At 45.9% G+C, this 24,896-nt stretch overlaps 1 protein-coding gene across 15 annotated transcripts in view; it reads left to right on the top strand.

Moving 5' to 3' along the window:
* FNBP1 (formin binding protein 1) overlaps window positions 1-24,896 on the top strand; it is a 122,295-nt gene that overhangs the window by 87,787 nt on the left and 9,612 nt on the right. For 7 of the 15 annotated variants that reach the window (XM_073640720.1, XM_073640728.1, XM_073640723.1 and 4 more), the window contains 4 exons: window positions 3,882-3,896; window positions 8,010-8,137; window positions 11,664-11,796; window positions 12,015-12,139. In XM_073640720.1, the coding sequence (XP_073496821.1) occupies window positions 3,882-3,896; window positions 8,010-8,137; window positions 11,664-11,796; window positions 12,015-12,139 (401 nt within the window). The remainder of the gene's footprint in view (window positions 1-3,881; window positions 3,897-8,009; window positions 8,138-11,663; window positions 11,797-12,014; window positions 12,140-24,896) is intronic. The other 8 variants (XM_073640726.1, XM_073640724.1, XM_073640732.1 and 5 more) reach the window with 3 other exon arrangements.

Raw genomic sequence — 24,896 nt, 5'->3', positions numbered from 1 at the left:
CTGAGAATGCTGCCTATCCATCACTAGAGATCAGCGGTGACATCACTGAGAATGCCGCCTATCCATCACTAGAGATCAGCGGTGACATCACTAAGAATGCCCCCTATCCATCACTAGGGATCAGAGGTGACATCACTGAGAATGCCGCCTATCCATCACTAGAGATCAGCGGTGACATCACTGAGAATGCCGCCTATCCATCACTAGAGATCAGCGGTGACATCACTGAGAATGCCGCCTATCCATCACTAGAGATCAGAGGTGACATCACTGAGAATGCCGCCTATCCATCACTAGAGATCAGCGGTGACATCAATGAGAATGCCGCCTATCCATCACTAGAGATCAGCGGTGACATCACTGAGAATGCCGCCTATCCATCACTAGAGATCAGCGGTGACATCACTGAGAATGCCGCCTATCCATCACTAGAGATCAGAGGTGACATCACTGAGAATGCCGCCTATCCATCACTAGAGATCAGCGGTGACATCACTGAGAATGCCTCCTATCCATCACTAGAGATCAGAGGTGACATCACTGAGAATGCCGCCTATCCATCACTAGAGATCAGAGGTGACATCACTGAGAACGCTGACTATCCATCACTAGAGATCAGCGGTGACATCACTGAGAATGCCGCCTATCCATCACTAGAGATCAGCGGTGACATCACTGAGAATGCCTCCTATCCATCACTAGAGATCAGCGGTGACATCACTGAGAATGCCGCCTATCCATCACTAGAGATCAGCGGTGACATCACTGAGAATGCCGCCTATCCATCACTAGAGATCAGCGGTGAAGGCCCGCCAATAGCTCAACCCGGTACGCTGCTCCCTTCACTCAGTGATTTTGCTAATGTAATGATATTATTTTCAGATTGGGGGATGGGATGAGGGGTTGGGGGTCTTTATGAGAAGCCGTCCTCCTCCTCCTGGTGCCGGACTGAGTGCAGCACAGACACTCTGTATGATATCCGCCCCATAGGAGCTGAGCCTGGCTGCGTCTTCCTGCAGCTGTGGTCACAGTTGTGTCCTGTCTTCGATGATCGTATATGTAGCTGGGGCTGTTCTCTTCTCGCAGAGCTGTGGTGCCTGTACAGTGTGACAGTGTGTCTCATAGAGGCAGCAGAGCCTCCCACCCATCACCCTGCACAGCGTTAGGTTACTGACATTACTACATTCTGTGCAGTTGTCTCTTCATTTTCTGTTCCTGGGAAAGCTGGGTGACCAGTAATATGGCCCGGAAACAAACTGGCCCCTGACACCAACACCCGGCAGGCGCCGGCGACCACCCTAACTCCCTTTTTTGCTTTTGTCTCCTCGCTGACTTGGCCGCAGACTCAGTCTTTGTGTTTTCACAAGGCAATGATGAAGAGGACGCTAGGAAAAGCCACGTGCGCCTTTGAGGCTAGGGACTATGTCGTAAGTGACGCGGCACCGATAGACCGGCGGCCGGCTCCTCCATTCACTGCGCTGACTGATCCGAGGCGATGAAGGAAACTGTGCGGTCTCCTGGCTGTAAAACACCATCACTTCTACTTTCTTACATTTTACACCTCATTTTCATATTAATTTCAAGATCTGTGCTTGCTGTCAATGAAAGGAAGCATTCTTGCTTGTATCCAGCCTAGACCATGAGGTCAGCACAAGTCTTCTCCACTTCTTTGACAGCAGGTTACCTTGTGTTCTCCTGGGGTCTACAGGGGATTGTCCAGGCCAGATACAATTGTAGCAAATCCTCAACTGTGAGAAGTATTCAGCATCTGGATGTGAAAGTGTCCCCATTCGCTAACAGCAAGCAGTGGTCTTGGGAGTAGTCTGAAATAAATACACAGGGTGTATTAGAAAGCTTTCTGCAGTTTTATGTCTGTATAACGGGAGGCCCCTCTAAAACAAGTTGTTGTGAGCCGGCATAGATGTCACTGTTGTGTCATGTGGTTTTGGGAGCTGAAGTATGACTCTCACCATCCCTCTAGGATAAGACTCTGCTGCAGACTTCCCTGATCAGCGCCCCCCCTTCCCCCCGATGGTCCGTGGATGTTTTGGGTATTGCAGTGGGATACAAGGCGCAGTCTGTGCACATCATCAATAAAGTTAATAAATAAAGTTTTAGTGCAGAGCATACAATGGGACCCTGATGTGTCGCATCACCTTTAATTGGGCCGGGAAGGTCTACTCTACTTGACTGCCTCTTAATCCTACTTAATCTTAAGGAGATCTTCTGTGCACCTTGGCACCATCCTGCCACTTGTCACTGAATGTGCGGAGCCGGCCGTGTCAGGACTATCACCAGAAGCTGTAATCCCTGTCCACCATGACAGCTAAGTGGTGGAAGGCCCTGAAGGGCTCTAGAGCAGGCAGATCACCTGTTCTCTGCCCCATGTTAAAACTTTGGTGGCACGGATTGCCGAGCACGCTGGGCCGTCTGTGCACCGCGCTCCGCGTCTGGATCCTGCAGATGGCTTTGGACAGAGATTAGACGCTAATCAGACCTCCCCTCCCCCGTCCCGCCAGAGACCGTGTAGTCATTCTCTCAGGGACGGGCCACATTTCACAGCTTGTTTAGATGCGTGTCGGACATCTGCCCGCCATGTGCTTCCCTATGCGAGTCCTGCACACATTGCCACTGGGCACCATGCCTTTAAAAGGGTCTTTGTGCCCCAGTCTTGAACCCTGCAGGACCGATGGCAATGACGTGCGGGCAGCGTTCAAGCTCTGCAATTGCTTCGTAGGTGATTCCCAGGACATGTCTTCCTTCCTGCCGTGTGTCTGTGTGCATCTTTGTCTGGATCTAGAAATGTGTTCATCAGAGCCGCGCCAAAGTTCACAAAGTGGCCACAGCGGGCAGAACAACAGGAAATCCAGGGCTGGCACCTGAAATCTACCCAGCTGCATTATACAGAGACAACGGGAGATTATATCAGCGCTGCGCCAGCTGATCACCCACTAATCCCAGGAACTCGCAGACTGATCTATCACCCCCATCATCCTCGACCCAAGAGCTCACAATCTAATCTCCAATCACGCAATGTATCACTACTACCATCATCCCTGACTCCCGGAGCTCACAGTCTAATGCTCATCCTGCACTATCAGTCCCATCATCCTCCAGTCCTGGTTCCTCCCGTGTGCACTGATCAGTGGTAGGGTTGTAGTTGGCACATATCCCCCCTGTTTATGCAGCTATAGGTGGTGCAGAGGTGGCGACCCCCCGGCATAGCTTCTTGTGGGGGATGGTGGATATTTTCCCGGATCTCTGTGCCAGGCTGAGTGCCCGCTCTGCTGTGTTTTGTATTCTCCTCCTGATGTCACTGCAGCGAGCTGTCACCATCTGTCACCCTGTGCCAGGAAGGTCACCGTCTGCAGAGCGCCCCCTGTCTGCAGGAGTAGCGGCCAGCACTGTGATTCATCCCCCAGGTGTGCAGCACCGCTCACAGAGGATGGTCACACATGGTGGTATTCCTATAGCTGTGCTTGCTGTTCATGAATGGAATACCAGAAGTGCAGTATCCCCTGACATCGGCAGAGCTACCGACGATCGATGGGGAGGGAAGGATAACCATCTTACCCTGCAGGTTTTATCCCCCTGGGCCCTGTGCTTGTGACCCATGGCCCTTTTATTTGCTCTTCTTTGGTTTGCGCTATATTTTCAGCTCTGGGGGATTGATGCTGTGGACACTAGGACGCTGCAGCAGCACGAGCACGTCCTCCTGTGATGACTCTCCCTGGCCTGCGGGGGCGCTGTGCGGCTCTTGTGAACTTTGGCGCAGGCTATGTTTGGTGTGAGGTTTACTGGTGCCATTCATCCCTCTCTGACGTGCACTTTCTCTTTTTTCCTCTTTTTTTTTATCATTTTTTCTGTGATCTCCCGTGAAGCTTTCTCTGAAGCTGGTAAGAAATGTCTCAGCATGGACTCCCTACCCCCCGTCCAGTCCTAGAGGCACAAGCAGGCTCCTGTCCTCTATTACCCACCAACCGCCCATGAGATAATGATGTTGGCAGCTCCAGAGAATGAGGCCATCCTCTAGTAACACCCAGAGCTGCACAGATCTTCTGCTGCTCTTCTGCTGTCGCTGGGTCAGGCGTGTTTCCGACACAGCATATTCTGCTGCTGTGCATTCTGGAAGTTTTAGTGCTCACAGCAGGCACTACACATCCTGCAGAGGTCGGTGCAGCTCTGGATGTGACTGGAGTAGATTCATGTAATCATTACATGTCCCACAATGCAGCACAGCAGACACTAAACAAGAAGCAGTGCTGCGAGGTGAGCTCCGCTGCTCTGAATGTGACTAGAGCAGATTATACTCGGCAGTATTGGGGTCTGCACCCGACGGGCTGCTACATCTGCACATGGCTGCTGGCACTTGTTGTCGCCCAGGACTGTGGCTCGTGGCCTGCTCGTGCCTCTGGCGATGCCCCCTCACCCCGATCATAGATTTGCATGCGTCTGGTGTGTGACCCCCTCTTCCAAGTGCCACCACCTTGTGTGTCATGTGACCTATAATCCACCGAATTACCCTGTAAGTGTCATCAATGGGTGTGGCCATTAACACGTAACACCACGGACAGTCTGAGACTTGTAGTTCCCCACAGGCTGCCTTCAGGGCACGGAGAGGGTTGGATCTGTAGATACATTACACCACAACTTAATTTTATACTCCAATCCCAATCAAAGCTGCATTTAGAACTTGAGGCCTATTCGACAAAGTCTCATAGAAATAGGCGGAATTCCTCATTGTTCTCTAATAAACCTTAACAGAGTGGCAGCCATTTCCAATGTCCCTTAGGTAATTCCTCCTGGTGACATTTTACTGATACAACGAAATAAGACGGCGCGTATAGCCAGCAATATGGCCGCCCTCTGGATGACAGTTCATTATAAGCTTCATGGAGCAGAGGAACAACCGCATCATCTCCTAAAGGTTATTTTAGAAAGTTATCTGAAAGGGCAAAATTTTTGCACATAAACATTTTCCCTTTAAATGACCTTTTTTGGCAGCGGGGCCCCGTTACCTGCTCTAGTCGTGTATCAGCCGTGTCTTCTAATGATTGCCTGGCTACTAATGGACTCCTGTTTGGTACATGTCACCTGGGCAGGGGTATAACGTTCGCCCACCTTGGAGGGAGGCTGGGCACCGAGACGGGCCAGGGGTATGGGCACAGAGCAGAGGCCAGCCAGGAATGTGGGGTGACGCAGGGGGACAGAGGCCAGAAGACAAAGCTATTGTTCTCTGTCCTGCATTGTGTCTGGGATGCAGTGACACAAGCTCCCACATGGACGGAGCGCCACCTAGTGCCACAAGCTGCTCACTGCAGCAGCACACTGCACAGAATACCACCCCGCCAATCAGGACCCTGTTACCACCTGCCGCCTGGTGGGCAGATTCCTCCTTTAACCCATTCAATACCAGGGAGATCCTGCCAGAAGCATAATCAGTGAGGAGGGGAGGCTGCTGTGGATGTGCGCAGGGAGGGGAGTACTCGCTGCACTCTCCCCAAACAGGTGAAGCGGAATGATGTGTCACTCCTGTACACCGTCCGGACACCGCCATGATGCCCGCAGGAAACTGATCCTTGTATAATGAACAGTCCTTCACATGACAGCATTCACCATTCTCGAGATCTCTAATAAATAGATATATATATATATATATATATATATATATATATATCTATGTATGTATATATATATCTATGTATATATACACTGCTCAAAAAAATAAAGGGAACACTCAAATAACACATCCTTGATCTAAATGAATGAAATATTCTCATTGAATACTTTGTTCTGTACAAAGTTGAATGTGCTGACAACAAAATCACACAAAAATCATCAATGGAAATCAAATTTATTAACCAATGGAGGCCTGGATTTTTTAAGTATGTAATGTCCTTAAAACAAGTCAGGATGAGGCTCAGTATTGTGTGTGGCCTCCACGTGCCGGTATGACCTCCCTACAACGCCTGGGCATGCTCCTGATGAGGTGGCGGATGGTCTCCTATGGGATCTCCTCCAAGACCTGGACTAAAGCATCCGCCAACTCCTGGACAGTCTGTGGTGCAACGTGACGTTGGTGGATGGAGCGAGACATGATGTCCCAGATGTGCTCAATTGGATTCAAGTCTGGGGAACGGGCGGGCCAGTCCATAGCTTCAATGCCTTCATCTTGCAGGAACTGCTGACACACTCCAGCCACATGAGGTCTGGCATTGTCCTGCATTAGGAGGAACCCAGGGCCAACCGCACCAGCATATGGTCTCACAAGGGGTCTGAGGATCTCATCTCGGTACCTAATGGAAGTCAGGCTACCTCTGGCGAGCACATGGAGGGCTGTGCGGCCCTCCAAAGAAATGCCACCCCACACCATTACTGACCCACTGCCAAACCGGTCATACTGAAGGATGTTGCAGGCAGCAGATCGCTCTCCACGGCGTCTCCAGACTCTGTCACGTCTGTCACATGTGCTCAGTGTAAACCTGCTTTCATCTGTGAAGAGCACAGGGCGCCAGTGGCGACTTTGCCAATCCTGGTGTTCTGTGGCAAATGCCAACAGTTCTGCACGGTGTTGGGCTGTGAGCACAACCCCAATCTGTGGACGTCGGGCCCTCCTACCACCCTCATGGAGTGGGTTTCTAACCATTTGTGCAGACACATGCACACTTGTGGCCTACTGGAGGTCATTTTGCAGGGTTCGGGCAGTGGTCCTCCTGTTCCTCCTTGCACAAAGGCGGAGGTAGCGGTCCTGCTGCTGGGTTGTTGCCCTCCTACGGCCCCCTCCACGTCTCCTGGTGTACTGGCCTGTCTCCTGGTAGCGCCTCCAGCCTCTGGACACTACACTGACAGACACAGCAAACCTTCTTGCCACAGCTCGCATTGATGTGCCATCCCGGATGAGCTGCACTACCTGAGCAACTTCTGTGGGTTGTAGAGTCCGCCTCATGCTACCACGAGTGTGAAAACATAACCAACATTCAAAAGTGACCAAAACATCAGCCAGAAAGCATTGGTACTGAGATGTGGTCTGTGGTACCCACCTGCAGAACCACTCCTTTATTGAGGGTGTCTTGATAATTGCCAATAATTTCCATCTATTGTCTATTCCATTTGCACAACAGCATGTGAAATTGATTGTCAATCAGTGTTGCTTCCTAAGTGGACAGTTTGATTTCACAGAAGTTTGATTTACTTGGAGTTATATTCTGTTGTTTAAGTGTTCCCTTTATTTTTTTCAGCAGTGTGTGTGTGTGTGTGTGTGTGTGTGTACTGTATGTATATGTGTGTGTATATATAATACACACACACACACACACACACACACACACACACACACACACATATATATATATATATATATATATATATATATATATATATATATATATATATATATATATATATATATATATATATATATATATATATATATATATATATATATATATATATATACACACACACACACATATATATAATTTCCATAGGCTGTTACAAGTAAATCCAATCATCTGAGCTAAACAGTTGTAGGACACCTGCACTGGTACATTGTAGCAGACTGTCAGCAAGTGTGTACATGGCTGATGACCGTAACACAGACGCACTGGTGAAGTTTGTTACAATGTATCAGCCTGTAGTGAAGGCTGATTGTCCAGACTGGATGTAAAGGGAACAAACCCTCTGCGGCGGGAATTGGGTCAGGTTTTTGGTCTCATTCACTGACCCTATGCAGTGATCTTGAGAATAGTGAAGAATGGAGTCCGGAAGTCTATTAGAAAGATGCAGAACATTTCATTACACAGCGACTCACCAAGCTCCTATAGTGAACGACATGCAGAGTATGGGCTGCAGGGACAGGAGCAAGCTATACAGGAATGGTTGGGGTTTCTGCCACCTCTGCCACCATGTGGTGGACACCTTCTCCTCCAGCCATGATTCTCCTTATTGCATGCGGTGCATGGGTGTAGTTGTGCATGCCACCTGAACGGATGGTAGACATGACATTTCAGTGTTTCGGCTTCCACCAGGGGGCGACACCGGAGGACTTCAGCAACCTGCCCCCCGAGCAGAGGAGGAAGAAGCTGCAGCAAAAGGTGGATGAGCTGAACAAAGATATCCAGAAAGAAATTGACCAGAGGTGAGCAGAATAGTGAGTGCAGCTCTGGGGTATAATACAGTGTGTAACTCAGGATCAGTACAGGATCAGTAATGTAATGTATGTACACAGTGACTGCACCAGCAGAATAGTGAGTGCAGCTCTGGAGTATAATACAGGATGTAACTCAGGATCAGTAATGTAATGTATGTACACAGTGACTGCACCAGCAGAATAGTGAGTGCAGCTCTGGAGTATAATACAGGATGTAACTCAGGATCAGTACAGGATCAGTAATGTAATGTATGTACACAGTGACTGCAGCAGAATAGTGAGTGCAGCTCTGGAGTATAATACAGGATGTAACTCAGGATCAGTACAGGATAAGTAATGTAATGTATGTACACAGTGACTGCACCAGCAGAATAGTGAGTGCAGCGCTGGAGTATAATACAGGATGTACAGTGGGTATGGAAAGTATTCAGACCCCTTTAAATTTTTCACTCTGTTTCATTGCAGCCATTTGGTAAACTCTAAAAAGTTCATGTTTTTTCTCATTAATGTACACTCTGCACTCCATCTTGACTGAAAAAAAAACAGAAATGTAGAAATTTTTGCAAATTTATTAAAAAAGAAAAACTGAAATATCCCATGGTCATAAGTATTCAGACCCTTTTCTCAGTATTGAGTAGAAGCCCCCTTTTGAGCTAGTACAGACATGAGTCTTCTTGGGAATGATGCAACAAGTTTTTCACACCTGGATTTGGGAATCCTCTGCCATTCTTCCTTGCAAATCCTCTGCAGTTCCGTCAGGTTGGATGGTGAACGTTGGTGGACAGCCATTTTCAGGTCTCTCCAGAGATGCTCAATTGGGTTTAGGTCAGGGCTCTGGCTGGGCCAGTCAAGAATGGTCACAGAGTTGTTCTGAAGCCACTCCTTTGTTATTTTAGCTGTATGCTTAGGGTCATTGACTTGTTGGAAGGTGAACACTCGGCCAAGTCTGAGGTCCAGAGCACCCTGGAAGAGGTTTTCATCCAGGATATCTCTGTACTTGGCCGCATTCATGTTTCCTTCAATTGCAACCAGTCGTCCTGTCCCTGCAGCTGAAAAACACCCCCATAGCATGATGCTGCCACCACCATGTTTCACTGTTGGGATTGTATTAGGCAGGTGATGAGCAGTGCCTGGTTTTCTCCACACATACCGCTTAGAATTATTACCAAAAAGTTCTATCTTCGTCTCATCAGACCAAAGAATGTTATTTCTCATAGTCTGGGAGTCCTTCATGTGTTTTTGAGCAAACTCTATGCGGGCTTTCATATGTCTTGCCCTGAGGAGAGGCTTCCGTCGGGCCACTCTGCCATAAAGGCCCGACTGGGGGAGGGCTGCAATGATAGTTGACTTTGTGGAACTTTCTCCCATCTCCCTACTGCATCTCTGGAGCTCAGCCACAGTGATCTTGTGGTTCTTCTTTACCTCTCTCACCAAGGATCTTCTCCCACGATTGCTCAGTTTGGCTGAACAGCCGGGTCTAGGAAGACTTCTGGTGGTCCCAAACTTCTTCCATTTAAGGATTATGGAGGCCACTGTGCTCTTAGGAACCTTGAGCACTGCTGAAATTCTTTTGTAACCTTGGCCAGATCTGTGCCTTGCCACAATTCTGTCTCTGAGCTCCTTGGGCAGTTCCTTTAAGCTCATGATTCTCATTTGGTCTGACATGCACTGTGAGCTGTGAGGTCTTATATAGACAGGTGTGTGCCTTTCCAAATCAAGTCCTATCAGTTTAATTAAACACAGCTAGACTCCAACGAAGGAGTAGAACCATCTCAAGGGGGATCACAAGGAAATGGACAGCATGTGACTTAAATATGAGTGTCTGAGCAAAGGGTCTGAATACTTATGACCATGTGATATTTTTCAGTTTTTCTTTTTTAATAAATTTGCAAAAATTTCTACATTTCTGTTTTTTTCCAGTGAAGATGGGGTGCAGAGTGTACTTTAATGAGAAAAAATGAACTTTTTAGAATTTACCAAATGGCTGCAATGAAACAAAGAGTGAAAAATTTGAAGGGGTCTGAATACTTTCTGTACCCACTGTAACTCAGGATAAGTAATGTGATATATGTACACAGTGACTGTACCAGCATAATAGTGAGTGTAGCTCTGGAGTATAATACAGGATGTAACTCAGGATCAGTACAGGATCAGTAATGTATGTATGTACACAGTGACTCCACCAGCAGAATAGTGAGTGCAGCTCTGGGGTATAATACAGGATGTAACTCAGGATCAGTACAGGATAAGTAATGTAATGTATGTACACAGTGACTGCACGAGCAGAATAGTGAGTGCAGCTCTGGAGTATAATACAGGATGTAACTCAGGATCAGTACAGGATCCGTAATGTATGTACACAGTGACTGCACCAGCAGAATAGTGAGTGCAGCTCTGGAGTATAATACAGAATGTAACTCAGGATCAGTACAGGATAAGTAATGTAATGTATGTACACTGTGACTGCACCAGCAGAATAGTGAGTGCAGCTCTGGAGTATAATACAGGATGTAACTCAGGATCAGTACAGGATAAGTAATGTAATGTATGTACACAGTGACTGCACCAGCAGTATAGTGAGTGCAGCTCTGGGGTATAATACAGGGTGTAACTCAGGATCAGTTCAGGATAAGTAATGTAATGTATGTACACAGTGACTGCACCAGGAGAATAGTGAGTGCAGCTCTGGGGTATAATACAGGATGTAACTCAGGATCAGTTATGTAATGTATGTACATAGTGATAGCACCAGCTGAATAGTGAGTGCAGCTCTGGGGTATAATACAGGGTGTAACTTAGGATCAGTACAGGATAAGTAATGTAATGTAATGTATGTACACAGTGACTGCACCAGCGGAATAGTGAGTGCAGCTCTGGAGTATAATACAGGATGTAACTAAGGATCAGTACAGGATAAGTAATGTAATGTATGTACACAGTGACTGCACCAGCAGAATAGTGAGTGCAGCTCTGGAGTATAATACAGGATGTAACTCAGGTTCAGTACAGGATCAGTAATGTATGTACACAGCGACTGCACCAGCAGTTTAGTAAGTGCAGCTCTGGAGTATAATACAGGATGTAACTCAGGATCTGTACAGGATAAGTAATGTAATGTATGTACACAGTGACTGCACCAGCAGAATAGTGAGTGCAGCTCTGGAGTATAATACAGGATTTAACTCAGGATCAGTACAGGATCAGTAATGTAATGTATGTACACAGTGACTGCACCAGCAGAATAGTGAGTGCAGCTCTGGAGTATAATACAGGATGTAACTCAGGTTCAGTACAGGATCAGTAATGTATGTACACAGTGACTGCACCAGCAGAATAGTGAGTGCAGCTCTGGAGTATAATACAGGATGTAACTCAGGATCAGTACAGGATCAGTAATGTACTGTATGTACACAGTGACTGCACCAGCAGAATAGTGAGTGAAGCTCTAGACTATAATACATGATAAGAATTAACCATTTCAGCTGGTGCTTGCATCTGTTTTTGCGTTATACAGAGATGCATTGACGAAGATGAAGGACGTGTACATGAAGAATCCGCAGATGGGAGACCCCGCCAGTGTTGCACAGAGACTGATAGAAATCAGTAACAGCATTGAGAAGCTTCGGGTCGAAGTGCAGAAGTTTGAGGTGAGCACGTAATGTACATTGATCTGCCACAATCTCATCAATAACAATTCTACCTTTTATTGATAACCTGTCACTAGGACTGATTCCGATACTTTAGGACACGAGCAGTCCACCTCATATTCACCTCTGTGCTGTGGCCTCCTGGGCTCCTTGCATGAAATTAGGTCAGTCCTGGCTAGGGCCATGTTCACATTGTGTTTTAACCCCCATTTCTCCAGGGTTGGCTAGCAGAAGTCGAAGGCCGGCTCCCTGCTCGCAACGACAACTCGCGCCGGCAGAGCGCTCTGTATGAAACACAGAACCCCACGACTCCCATCAATAACTGTGCACAGGACCGCGAGAGGTACAGTATACTGGGCGTGAGGATGGGGGCTTTACTCCATGCAGGGCGGTCACCGCTCCTGTCTCCTCAGGGGTTCATCACCCAGCTATAGGAACTTTGTATTTGCTGCATTATTTGGGGGCCATGCATCAGGAGGCTCAGGGTGAGCAGTGCCAGTTACTATGTATATGTACAGCTAGGTCCAGAAATATTTGGACAGTGACTGAATCTCCGTGATTTCAGCTCTGCAGGCCACTATTTTTTATTTAAAATAAAGCTACTGAGATGCAATTCAAGTGTAGACTTTCAGGTTTAATTAAAGGGGTTGAACAAAAATATCCTGTGAAACATTTAGGAATTGGAACCATTTTTCTACAAAACCTCCTCATTTAGATAGTAAGGTAGGTTGAATAAAGACCTAGGTCCATCAAGTTCAACCTTCCTCCTCCAATTGTTCATTTTGTCTAATTTAACTGTAGCCCACAATGTTGTATGTATCGAGGAAATCATCCAGCCCTTGTATAAAAGCTGTTATAGTGTCGGCCATCACTACCTCTTGTGGTCGGAATTCTACAGTCTGACTGTAAAGAACCCTTTCCTGTTTAGGTGCTGGAATCGCCTTTCTTCCACCCATAATGAGTGCCCCCTGGTCCTTAGTATGGTCTTTTGAAGGAATAAGTCATGGGCTAGTGCTCTGTACTGACCCCATATATATTTATACATGTATATGGGATCTCCCCTCTGACGAGTCGTTTTTCTAAGCTAAACAAACTCAACTTTTCCAACCTCTCATCATATGAGAGGCCTCCATCCCTTGTAATAAAGGGGCAACAATACGTTGAGATCACAGGATTTTCTTTCTCTTTTTATACACCCTAAAATCTTGTTTGCTTTTGCGGCTGCTGCTTGACATTGAGTACTGCTGCTCAGCTTACTTGTAACCAGAATACCCAAGTCCTTCTCCTGTTCTGTAGTCCCGAGTATACTCCCATTTATTGTATATGCAGCAATAGGATTACTCCGTCCTAGGTTTCTTAGTCTACATTAACCCCTTTCTGACTTGAGCCGTAATAATACGTCCTTGTGCCCTGGGCTTTATGGGCCATGTACGTATTATTACGTCTCAGCGATCGCTGCCGTGTGTCAGCTGATTCTGACAGCTGGCACTCAGAGCCAGGAGCAGTGCCTGCACCGCTCCCGGCACTTTAACCCCCTAAATGCTGCGATGTCAGCATTTAGTGAGCGAGCAGAGGGACAAAAGCCCCTCTGCTCTTGGATCCCGATTTTTGCCATGGTGACCCGATGTCGTCATGACGACATCCGGGTCACCAGGCACTAGCAAGATAGTTTGATCATGCACTGCGCATGATCAAACTATCTTGTGTCTGCAAGGCTGACAGGTGATAAGGTATAGCAGTGATCAGACTGCAGAAAGTGAAAGTCCCATAGTGGGACGAAGTAAAAAAGTGAAGAAAAAAAAGTTGTAAAAATATTTGAAAAAATAAAATTATATATATATATATTTTTTTACCGTGTTCACTAAAGGGGTTAACTAGTGGGACAGTTTTATAGATCAGTACCAAATATTTGTACTTTTATTGTTTATTTTTTTCATAACATTTATTTATGGGTGCAATATACAGTACAGACCAAAAGTTTGGACACACCTTCTCATTTAAAGATTTTTCTGTATTTTCATGACTGTGAAAATTGTACATTCACACTGAAGGCATCAAACTATGAATTAACACGTGGAATTAAAACAAAAAAGTGTGAAACAACTGAAAATATGTCTTATATTCTAGGTTCTTCAAAGTAGCCACCTTTTGCTTTGACTGCTTTGAACACTCTTGGCATTCTCTTGATGAGCTTCAAGAGGTAGTCACTGGAAATGGTTTTCACTTCGCAGGTGTGCCCTGTCAGGTATAATAAGTGGGATTTCTTGCCTTATAAATGGGGTTGGGACCATCAGTTGTGTTGTGCAGAAGTCTGGTGGATACACAGCTGATAGTCCTACTGTATAGACTGTTAGAATTTGTATTATGGCAGGAAAAAAGCAGCTAAATAAAGAAAAACGAGTGGCCATCATTACCTTAAGAAATGAAGGTCAGTCAGTCCGAAAAATTGGGAAAACGTTGAAAGTGTCCCCAAGTGCAGTTGCAAAAACCATCAAGTGCTACAAAGAAACTGGCTCACATGAGGACCGCCACAGGAAAGGAAGACCAAGAGTCACCTCTGCTTCTGAGGATAAATTTATTCGAGTCACCAGCCTCAGAAATCGCAGGTTAACAGCAGTTCAGATTAGAGACCAGGTCAATACCACACAGAGTTCAAGCAGCAGACACATCTCTACAACAACTGTTAAGAGGAGACTTTGTGCAGCAGGTCTTCATGGTAAAATAGCTACTAGGAAACCACTGCTAAGGACAGGCAACAAGCAGAAGAGACTTGTTTGGGCTAAAGAACACAAGGAATGGACATTAGACCAGTGGAAATCTGTGCTTTGGTCTGATGAGTCCAAATTTGAGATCCTTGGTTCCAACCGCCGTGTCTTTGTGCGACGCAGAAAAGGTGAACGGATGGACTCTACATGCCTGGTCCCCACCGTGAAGCATGGAAGAGGAGATGTGATGGTGTGGGGGTGCTTTGCTGGTGACACTGTTGGGGATTTATTCAAAATTGAAGGCATACTGAACCAGCATGGCTACCACAGCATCTTGCAGCGGCATGCTATTCCATCCGGTTTGCGTTTAGTTGGACCATCATTTATTTTTCAACAGGACAATGACCCCAAACACACCCCCAGGCTGTGTAAGGGCTATTTCACCAAGAAGGAGAGTGATGGGGTGCTACACCAGATGACCTGGCCTCCACAGTCACCAGACCTGAACCCAATCGAGATGGTTTGGGGTGAGCTGGACCGCAGAGTGAAGGCTAAAGGGCCAACAATTGCTAAGCATCTCTGGGAACTCCTTCAAGATTGTTGGAAGACCATTTCCGGTGACTACCTCTTGAAGCTCATCAAGAGAATGCCAAGAGTGTGCAAAGCAGTCATCAAAGCAAATGGTGGCTACTTTGAAGAACCTAGAATATAAGACATATTTTCAGTTGTTTCAGACTTTTTTGTTAAGTATATAATTCCACATGTGTTAATTCATAGTTTTGATGCCTTCAGTGTGAATGTACAATTTTCATAGTCAAGAAAATACAGAAAAATCTTTAAATGAGAAGGTGTGTCCAAACTTTTAGTCTGTACTGTATATTGTACCCATAAATAAATATTATTATGAAAAAAATAAACAATAAAAGTACACATATTTGGTATCGCCGCGTCCGGAACAACCTGACCTATAAAACTCTCCCGCTAGTTAACCCCTTTAGTGAACACGGTAAGAAAATTAATGAAATAAAAAACAATGCTTTATCATCATACCGCCAAACAAAAAGTGGAATAAAATGCTATCAAAAAGACGAATGTAAATAAAAATGGTACCGCTGAAAACGTCATCTTGTCGCTCAAAAAAACAAGCAGCCGTTCAGCTCCATCAACGGAAAATTAAAAAAGTTATAGTTCTGAGAATAAAGCAATGCAAAAAAATTATTTTTTCTATAAAATAATTTTTATTGTGTAAAAGCTCCAAAACATAAAATAACGATTTAAATGTGGTTACCGCTGTAACTGACCCGAAGAATAAAGCTGCCTTACCAATTTCACCACATGCAGAATGGCATAAAAAAAAAAAACAATTCCTGAATTGTTTTTTGTTTATTCGACCTCTCAAAAATTGGAATAGAGGGGGGGGAGTGTGGCCTGCAAGACAAGGTGGCAGCAGCTTAACTGCATAACTCCAGCTAGCCAGGATTAATACCAGCACAAAGCAGCACACTGCATCGTCCTACAGCCTATTACCTAACACCCTGTGGCGACAGAACACCCAGGGCCCATGATGACCAGGGGAAGGTCCCAAAAAAGAGGATCCCTGGCGAGATTGGAGGCTTTCTTCCAGAGGGGACAAAAAACAAGAACAGTGAGTAAGATGCCACCTGCTTCCCCTGCAACTTCTTCACACTCCTCCAGAAGCTCAGGGGGAGGGGAAGCAGAGAATATGAAACACAGCAGCAGGGATAATGAGCCCACAGCACCAATGACAAGGGCAGATATGAAAGAATTTCTGGCTGCAATTCCCTCCTCCATGCGGGAAGATATGCAGGCAATGTTGCTGGTGATAAAAGGGGAGATTACTTCCATAGGGGATCGCACTTCCCACATTGAAAACAAGATGGAAGAATATGCCAGAACGATCAATGCCTTGGTAGATGAAAATGAGACACTCAGGGAAGAGATGTCTCTGGTCACTGATGAAGTTTATGACTTAGAAGATAGATCCAGATGTAACAATCTGAGGCTTAGGGGAATCCCTGAAGAAGTGCCAGATAAGGATCTCTCTGAGTTCATGAGACGCTTCTTGGTGGCTGTATTACCTGAGGTTGCCCCTAATGAATTACTGGTGGACAGGATTCATAGAACACCGAAGCCCAGACACGTAGACCCTACCCTGCCTAGAGATACCTTGGCACGTATTCATTTCTTCACTACGAAGGACATGTTCCTATACCAACTAAGGAAACCCCCCAGGCTGCCTGAGGAATTTCAAAATCTGCAGGTCTTCCCAGATCTTTCTGCAGCTACCCTGGCAAAGAGAAGAGAATTTGCCCATGTGTGCAGGGCATTGAGAGAGGCCGGCATACGGTATAGATGGGGATTCAACCCAGTAAAACTACTAATACTCCATGACAGTGGCGTGGTAGCGTGTTTTACCCCTAAACAAGCGGAAGAGAAATTGGCATCCTGGAAGATTGCCTGCCTATGCTCCTAGACAACCTGCTAAAGGCAAGAAAATTGCGCAGGAATGGGTATTGACCTGAAAGAGAGGCGAGGATGCTATCCTGGCTGAGATGGAGCTGTTAGAGGATTACTGACCTTTTTTTTTCCCTTTGTTCTTTTCTGAACTCTGAGCGCCTTTTGGCTTATTGACTGACGGTTCTCTGTTGTTCGGCGGAAGTCGTCTGGTTGGTGATCCTCTGGACTGTGAGAAATCTTGCTGAGTGACAGCGAGATTTGAAAATCTCACGGGACCCCGTGGTCAGATTTATGTCTGAAGAATTTGCTTTTTTGACTGAAGTTTTCTCTATGGTTTTTTCTGCGGACTTTTTTCCTCTGTGTTTTCTCTTTCTTTTTATTGTTTTTTATCTGGTTTTTTTTTCCAATTTAACTTGAGGTATATTTCCTCTATTGACGTAACTGCTGATCGTTCTAAGGACATATGTGCTTTTTTCAGTGAATGGCTCATGGGGGGGGTGGGGTGGGGGAGGGGGGAGAGAAAAATTGGATTTTTGTATGCGGCTCATAACAATTTCCTCCTTTATGTGTAATTATGAGTATACAATTTCTCTTGTTGAATGTGAAAGGGTTAAATTCACCTGCCAAACGCTCTATGTTGTGGAGGGAGGTGCGGAAATCGAAGTCAGATATTGTGTGTCTGCAAGAGACGCATTTATTGGCAGCTGATACTCATAGATTGCATCAGGCACAATTCCCCCATATATTCTTTGCAAATGCCCTGACTAAGACAGCAGGAATCTGTATTATGATAAAAAATTCGGTGGCCTTCCAGAACATTCAGATGTGTACAGACCCCATGGGTAGATACTTGGTGTTGGTGTGTACATTGAATGGGATCCCTCATACTATTTCAGCACTATACGCCTCAAATTCTGCCCAGCTCCCATTTGTGCAAAAGTCCTCTCTACCATTTCAACACTTAAACAAGGGGAGGTTATTGTATGCGGGGATTTTAACATGCCAATGGATGGTACTTTAGACTGCTCATCTAGATTGGGTCGCCCTCGGAGAGAATTGGGCAAGTTGGTCCATGAATTTGGTCTGCACGATTTCTGGAGATACTCTCACGCCAGTGAAAGGGACTATACTTTTCATTCTCTCCGACATGGGTCATATAGTAGGATTGACTTATTCCTAGTAGACAATAGAGCTCTCAATAGATGTACAGTTATATGAAAAAGTTTGGGCACCCCTATTAATCTTTAGCTTAATGTTTTATAAAAATTGGTGTTTTTGCAACAGCTATTTCAGTTTGATATATGTAATTGTAACTGTTGGACACAGTAATGTTTCTGCCTTGAAATGAGGTTTATTGTACTAACAGAAAATGTGCAATCTGCATTCAAGCAAAATTTGACAGGTGCATAAGTATGGGCACCCTTATCATTTTCTTGTTTTAAATACTCCTACCTACTTTTTACTGACTTACTAAAGCACTTTTTTTGGTTTTGTAACCTCATTGAGCTTTGAACTTCATAGCCAGGTGTATGCAATCATGAGAAAAGCTACTTAAAGTGGCCACTTGCAAGTTGTTCTCCTGTTTGAATCTCCTCTGAAGAGTGGCATCATGGGCTCCTCAAAACAACTGTCAAATGATCTGAAAACAAAGATTATTCAACATAGTTGTTCAGGGGAAGGATACAAAAAGCTGTCTCAGAGATTTAACCTGTCAGTTTAAACTGTGAGGAACATAGTAAGGAAATGGAAGAACACAAGGATAGTTCTTGTTAAGGCCAGAAGTGGCAGGCCAAGAAAAACATCAGAAAGGCAGAGAAGAAGAATGGTGAGATCAGTCAAAGACAGTCCTCAGACCACCTCCAGAGAGCTGCAGCATCAACTTGCTGCAGATGGTGTCACTGTGCATCGGTCAACTATACAACGCACTTTGCACAAGGAGAAGCTGTATGGGAGAGTGATGCGAAAGAAGCCGTTTCTGCAAGCACGCCACAAACAGAGTCGGCTGAGGTATGCAAAAGCACATTTGGAGAAGCCAATTTCTTTTTGGAAGAAGGTCCTGTGGACTGATGAAACCAAGATTGAGTTGTTTGGTCATACAAAAAGGCGTTATGCATGGCGGCAAAAAAACACAGCATTCCAAGAGAAACACTTGCTACCCACAGTAAAATTTGGTGGAGGTTCCATCATGCTTTGGGGCTGTGTGGCCAATGCCGGCACCGGGAATCTTGTTAAAGTTGAGGGACGCATGGATTCCACTCAGTATCAGCAGATTCTTGACAATAATGTTCAAGAATCAGTGACAAAGTTGAAGTTACGCAGGGGATGGATCTTTCAGCAAGACAATGATCCAAAACACTGCTCCAAATCTACTCAGGCATTCATGCAGAGGAACAATTACAATGTTCTGGAATGGCCATCCCAGTCCCCAGACCTGAATATCATTGAACATCTGTGGGATCATTTGAAGAGGGCTGTCCATGCTCAGCGACCATCAAACTTAACTGAACTGGAATTGTTTTGTAAAGAGGAATGGTCAAAAATACCTTCATCCAGGATCCAGGAACTCATTAAAAGCTACAGGAAGCGACTAGAGGCTGTTATTTTTGCAAAAGGAGGATCTACTAAATATTAATGTCACTTTTTTGGTGGGGTGCCCTTACTTATGCACCTGTCAAATTTTGTTTGAATGCAGATTGCACAATTTCTGTTAGTACAATAAACCTCATTTCAAGGCAGAAACATTACTGTGTCCAACAGTTATTACATATATCAAACTGAAATAGCTGTTGCAAAAACATCAATTGTTATAAAAAAATAAGCTTAAGATTAATAGGGGTGCCCAAACTTTTTCATATAACTGTATATCTGCGGAGGTTAGAACGATTACGTGGTCTGACCACGCACCGATCTACCTACATGTACATCTTGCGCACCAATTCAACCCAACACCACACTGGCGACTAAACACCTCTCTATTGTTGAATGACTCTATAATGACAAAAGCAACAGCAGAATTGACATCTTATTTTGAATTAAACGACAATGGCACAGTTTCCGACGAGACTTTATGGACAGCGCACAAAGCGGTGATACGGGGAGTCTTCTTACAACAAGCGTCACAATTGAAAAGAAAGAGGGAGCAACACAGGACTGACCTCCTGACTGAGTTGAAAAAGCTAGAAATATTAAATAAAACCTCCCCCTCCCCGTCTACCACTGAGGCCATATATCGGCTCAGATTCAAACTGCGCTCTGATCTGCTGGCAGTATATGAATATAACCTCCGCCAGTTCCAACTTAGTCACTACGCCATGGGAGATAGGCCGGGAGCCGTTTTGGCCAGGCGGGTCAAGAAAAGGGCGGCTAAATCCAGAATAGATCATCTACGGGACTCGAAAGTGTTGATAGCCAGAAGTCCGAAGGACATAGCTGCAGTCTTTGCTGCATACTATAAATCTTTATATAACTTAAAAGTTGATGATCAATTGATATTGTCAGATATTGATCAATATTTGAGTGATTTGAAGCTCCCGAAGGTTTCCCGGGAACAGTTACAATTATTGAATGCCCCCTTCACAGAAGCAGAACTGAAAGATGTTATTGATTCATCCAAATGTCATAAGACCCCTGGCCTGGACGGCATAGCTAACGAGTACTATCGTGGTTTCCAAAAAATTCTTACCCCATACCTTATCAGGTTATACAATACCTGGAGAGACTCTGGAAAGGTAGCAGTACCTAATTTGGAGGCTACCATCGTCACATTGCCTAAGCCTGGAAAGACCCCTGATTCTCCAGGTAATTTTAGACCAATAGCACTTTTGAATAGTGATGTAAAGATCTTTACCAAGCTCTTGGCTGTTAGACTAAATCATGTCGTTCCTTCCCTGATATCCTCGGATCACGTTGGTTTTGTAGCTGGTAGGGAAGCTAAAGATGGTACGAGGAGGATGTTGGATCTGATTAAAGTGACAGAGTTGAGCGGCCTCCCCAGTGCACTCCTGTCGCTAGATGCTGAGGAAGCGTTTGATAGGGTGCACTGGGGATGCCTTAAAAGTGTTTTGCTTAAATTTGGACTAAAAGAACCTATTCTGTCTGCGATTAACGCATTGTACTCCACTCCTTCCGCTAAGGTTTTGACGTCTGGTTTCCTCTCTGAATCCTTCCCCATAACAAACGGGACACGGCAGGGCTACCCCTTATCTCCAGTCATATTTGCTTTATGTATGGAGCCCTTGGCTGAAAAGATTAGAAATAACTCAGAGATTTCGGGCATCTCAGTGGGGGAGTCCTCCCACAAAATCGGTCTATATGCAGACGATGTGGTTATCCCGTGCACTGATCTGGACAGGTCCTTCTCTGCCATTATGTCCAATCTCAAAACGTTTACAAACATCTCGTATTATAAACTGAATGCAGCTAAGTCGGTTGTCCTGCCGATTCTTGTTCCGTTGTCACTTAGGCAAAGACTGGAAGGGGCATACCCTTTTCAGTGGGCGCAGGAAGGAATGACGTATTTGGGTATCAACTTAACCCTTTCAAAACAATTGGTGGAAGTAAATTTTACTAGACTGATAAATACGGTGCTGGAGGAGCTGGCGGTATTACAAAACGTTGTTGCATCGTGGATAGCCAGGTTAAATATTTTTAAAATGAAGGTCCTTCCAAAAATTTTATACTATTTTAGGTGTATCCCAATTAAAATCCCTTCTAAAATCATAAATACCCTTCAAAGACTGGCTAATAATTAAGTTTGGGACAATAGGAGACCGAGGGTGTCTAGTAGACTTCTGTATTATCCATATGACATGGAAGGATGGGCATGCCCAATCTCATAGCCTACTATAGAGCGGCGGTCTTGACGGGAATCAGGGACTGGTGGAACATGGACAGCGGCCACAAATGGTTGCAAATAGAGTCCTTACTTGCCCGAAACCATTCTACCAGATTGATATTGGAGACAGAAGTCGTTAAGCGAAGCACTATGGTCGCCGAGTTACCAACATCGGAGGCTACTATGCATTGTTGGAGGAATTTGGCATCCAAACTGCTGTTACTCCCCAGGACTGAAATCTCTTTACGAGCTCTAGAATATCATATTCCATATATTAACCTTCAACGTTGGGTGTCAGCTGGAGTTCAGTCGCTAGCAGACCTGCTGGAGGACAATGTAGTAATTCCTTTTGATAAACTAGTTATGAGATTCCCGGACCTACGGCCCTTGTTTTACCTGTATTTGCAAATAAGGCATTTACTCCATTCTACACAGACATCCCCCTTTTTTATTCTACCTAAGGATAAAAGGGCTATGGGTTACTTTCTCCACTCTAAGACCGGTTCTAAGGGTGTTTCTATACTTTATAGGGCTCTAAACGACCCTGATCTGGACGATAAATTGACGTATATGACTCGTTGGGAACGGGATCTAAGAATTTCGACGGACCCTCAGGACTGGCGGGATGGTTTGGATGAGGTCCAGCGAGTTTCATCATGTTTAAACCACCTAGAGCAGCTTAAAAAGACGCACATGAGATGGTACTACTACCCGGCACAGATGGTACACTTCGGGTCTGAATCATCATCTTTATGTTGGAGAGGATGCAATGGGGAAGGCTCGTTGGGCCACATGTGGTGGTTTTGTCCAAAACTTCAATCACTATGGGGGGCATTGGATAGTTTGATACAGGATGTACTGGGGACTCGCCTAGAGATAACATCTAGTATGGGAATACTTCATATAGGATTAATGGATGTCCCCTGGGAAATTAGAGGAATTTTGTCACATATTCTGATCGCAGTTAGATCAGCTATCGCGGCTAAATGGAAAGGAGTGGGCATCCCTACGGTGGGGGAGATAGTGACCAGACTGAACACGAACTGTCAATATGAAAGGGCTCTGGCCCACACACTCAAGGCAAAGAAGAAAACTGATAAAATATGGGAACCTTGGTTAAACAGCCCATTGTCTATACATTGGGAACGTTGAGGAAGCGGGATATTTCAGCAGCAGAAGGGAAGGAAGGGAGACACAAATCCATTACTTAGTGGTAGGGGGAGCCCCATAAGATAGTTCACCTCAGATTAGAAAACGTGACGACCGGCCCCTCCAGTATAAAGGCTCCTCCTACTCCCATGTTCTCCAGTCTTTTATCTGAGGTCTCAGAGGATAGTCGCTGCCTCGGCAGCTCCTCAGAAGAGTTTGTTTTATATCCAGCGAGACCTGGACCCCCGTGGTCTAGAGGTCTCAGGGGGTCTCGGCACTACTGAGACCCCTGACCCTCCCCTGGCTGCTCTGTGTACCCCTTGAGGAGGTCCCCACAGAAGCCTGCCAGTCCCGGGGGATACAGGACGCTCCCTGGCGGAGGCGCACACCACATCTGGGGGTCCCTGCGTGTTCCGCCGTAGGGGGGAGCAAAGGGCCACAGCGCCACACATCCCTGAGGATCTCTGTGGCGTTCAGCCGGGTAAGTGCTGTTTTGTATAAGAGTGCCTTAACGGCTGCGGCAGCAGCCGCAGTTTCTATAAGTGTGACTGCATGTGTGTTTTTGTCTATTGCAGACGCTGCCTTTACTGGGGGGAGCAGAGACGGAGGCCAGTAATGTTTATATGTGGCCCCACATTGCTTTTTGTATAAGCGCACATTTTTTTCTTTATTAGCGCACGATTTTTCTTTTCTTGCTTCCTGCCTTCATAGAGGCAGGAAGCTCTCTGTCTAGCGTTCTTTTCGCTTGAATAGCGCGGGCTCTGTCGGGGGGGCGTGGCTTAGCGTCTCCTGGCTTCCTGCCGTCATATCTCAGGCAGGAAGCTCTTGGTTTGGGCGCGCGCTGTGTCGGTCCCTGCTTCTCCTCCTGCTTCCGTGTTCCATCGGGCACCTCCTGCTCTCTGCTCCCCGTCCACCGCCACACACTCAGGAGGAGCGGTCGCCGCGGTATCGGTGAGTTCCCTCTGCCTTTGGCAGAGGTTCCCTGACAGCGTTTTTCACTTTGGCTAACCTGCTAGGGAGACATAGTGAGCGCTACCGCTTCTCTTTTGAAACTATTTACTTCGCTGACCTTAGTAGGCAGTGTAGTATTTTAGTTGCAGTGATATTAACCCCTTCTGAACAGAATGGTTCTTTAGGGTTCTTTTTTCTTTTCCTGGGGAAACACCTTGTGTTTGAGGGCGCTTCTCCCAGATGATTAACTTAAATTATTTGCTCTGCAGCTCTGGGGTAGCTCTCTCTAAGGGTGAGCTTTAACCCTTCAGAGCTTGAGGCATACAAAAAAAAAAAAAGAGTTTTGAAAACAGGCTGTGCAATTTTCACACTTTTATTTGCCATCCTTATTGTAACATCCTGGCATCTGGTGTGGGTGGCATGTCGGATCAGGGGCCTGGGAGTGCTGACCGCTCTCCTGATCCGTTCCAAGTTCTGTCGCACGCTTCTGATACACCCAGGCCTTCCACGACGTCAAGTTCGACCCTTAGTGATGTTAAGGTGGAAGCGCTCACTCGCTCCATTGATAGTCTTTCTAGCCTGCTGGGTCAGTGGGTGTCAGCCAGATCGCATCCGTCGCCACGAGGAAAAAAGTGCCGCAGGACTGTGGCACTATCTCCCTCGCACAGCGCATCAGAGGTTTCGGTTTCACCAACGAGTTCGGTTGAGGAAATCTTTGATTCCGAGGAAGAGGATCAACGAGGTCGCTCTATTTCACTTTCAGGCCGCTTAGATGTGCTTATTAAGGACATGCGGGAAGTGTTACAGCTGTCTGAAGAGCTGGCAAGACCGTCTAAGTCTGCCCGGCTATATCAGGAAATGCGCCGTGCTCGTCCAACGTTGCCTGCGAATGAGGAACTTAACGAGGCAGTGGAGAAGGAGCGCCGGTGTCCGGATAAACGCTTCCAGGGGATGCGGTTTTTTGATGCTCTGTATCCCTGTGC

This window comes from Phyllobates terribilis, unplaced genomic scaffold (assembly GCF_046119375.1).
Source record: "Phyllobates terribilis strain yellow unplaced genomic scaffold, ASM4611937v1 Scaffold_7__3_contigs__length_470593459, whole genome shotgun sequence".
Classification (NCBI taxonomy): Eukaryota; Metazoa; Chordata; class Amphibia; order Anura; family Dendrobatidae; genus Phyllobates; species Phyllobates terribilis.
The sequence above is the reverse complement of the archived record's forward strand: the minus strand, read 5'-3'. Positions and strand labels throughout refer to the sequence as shown.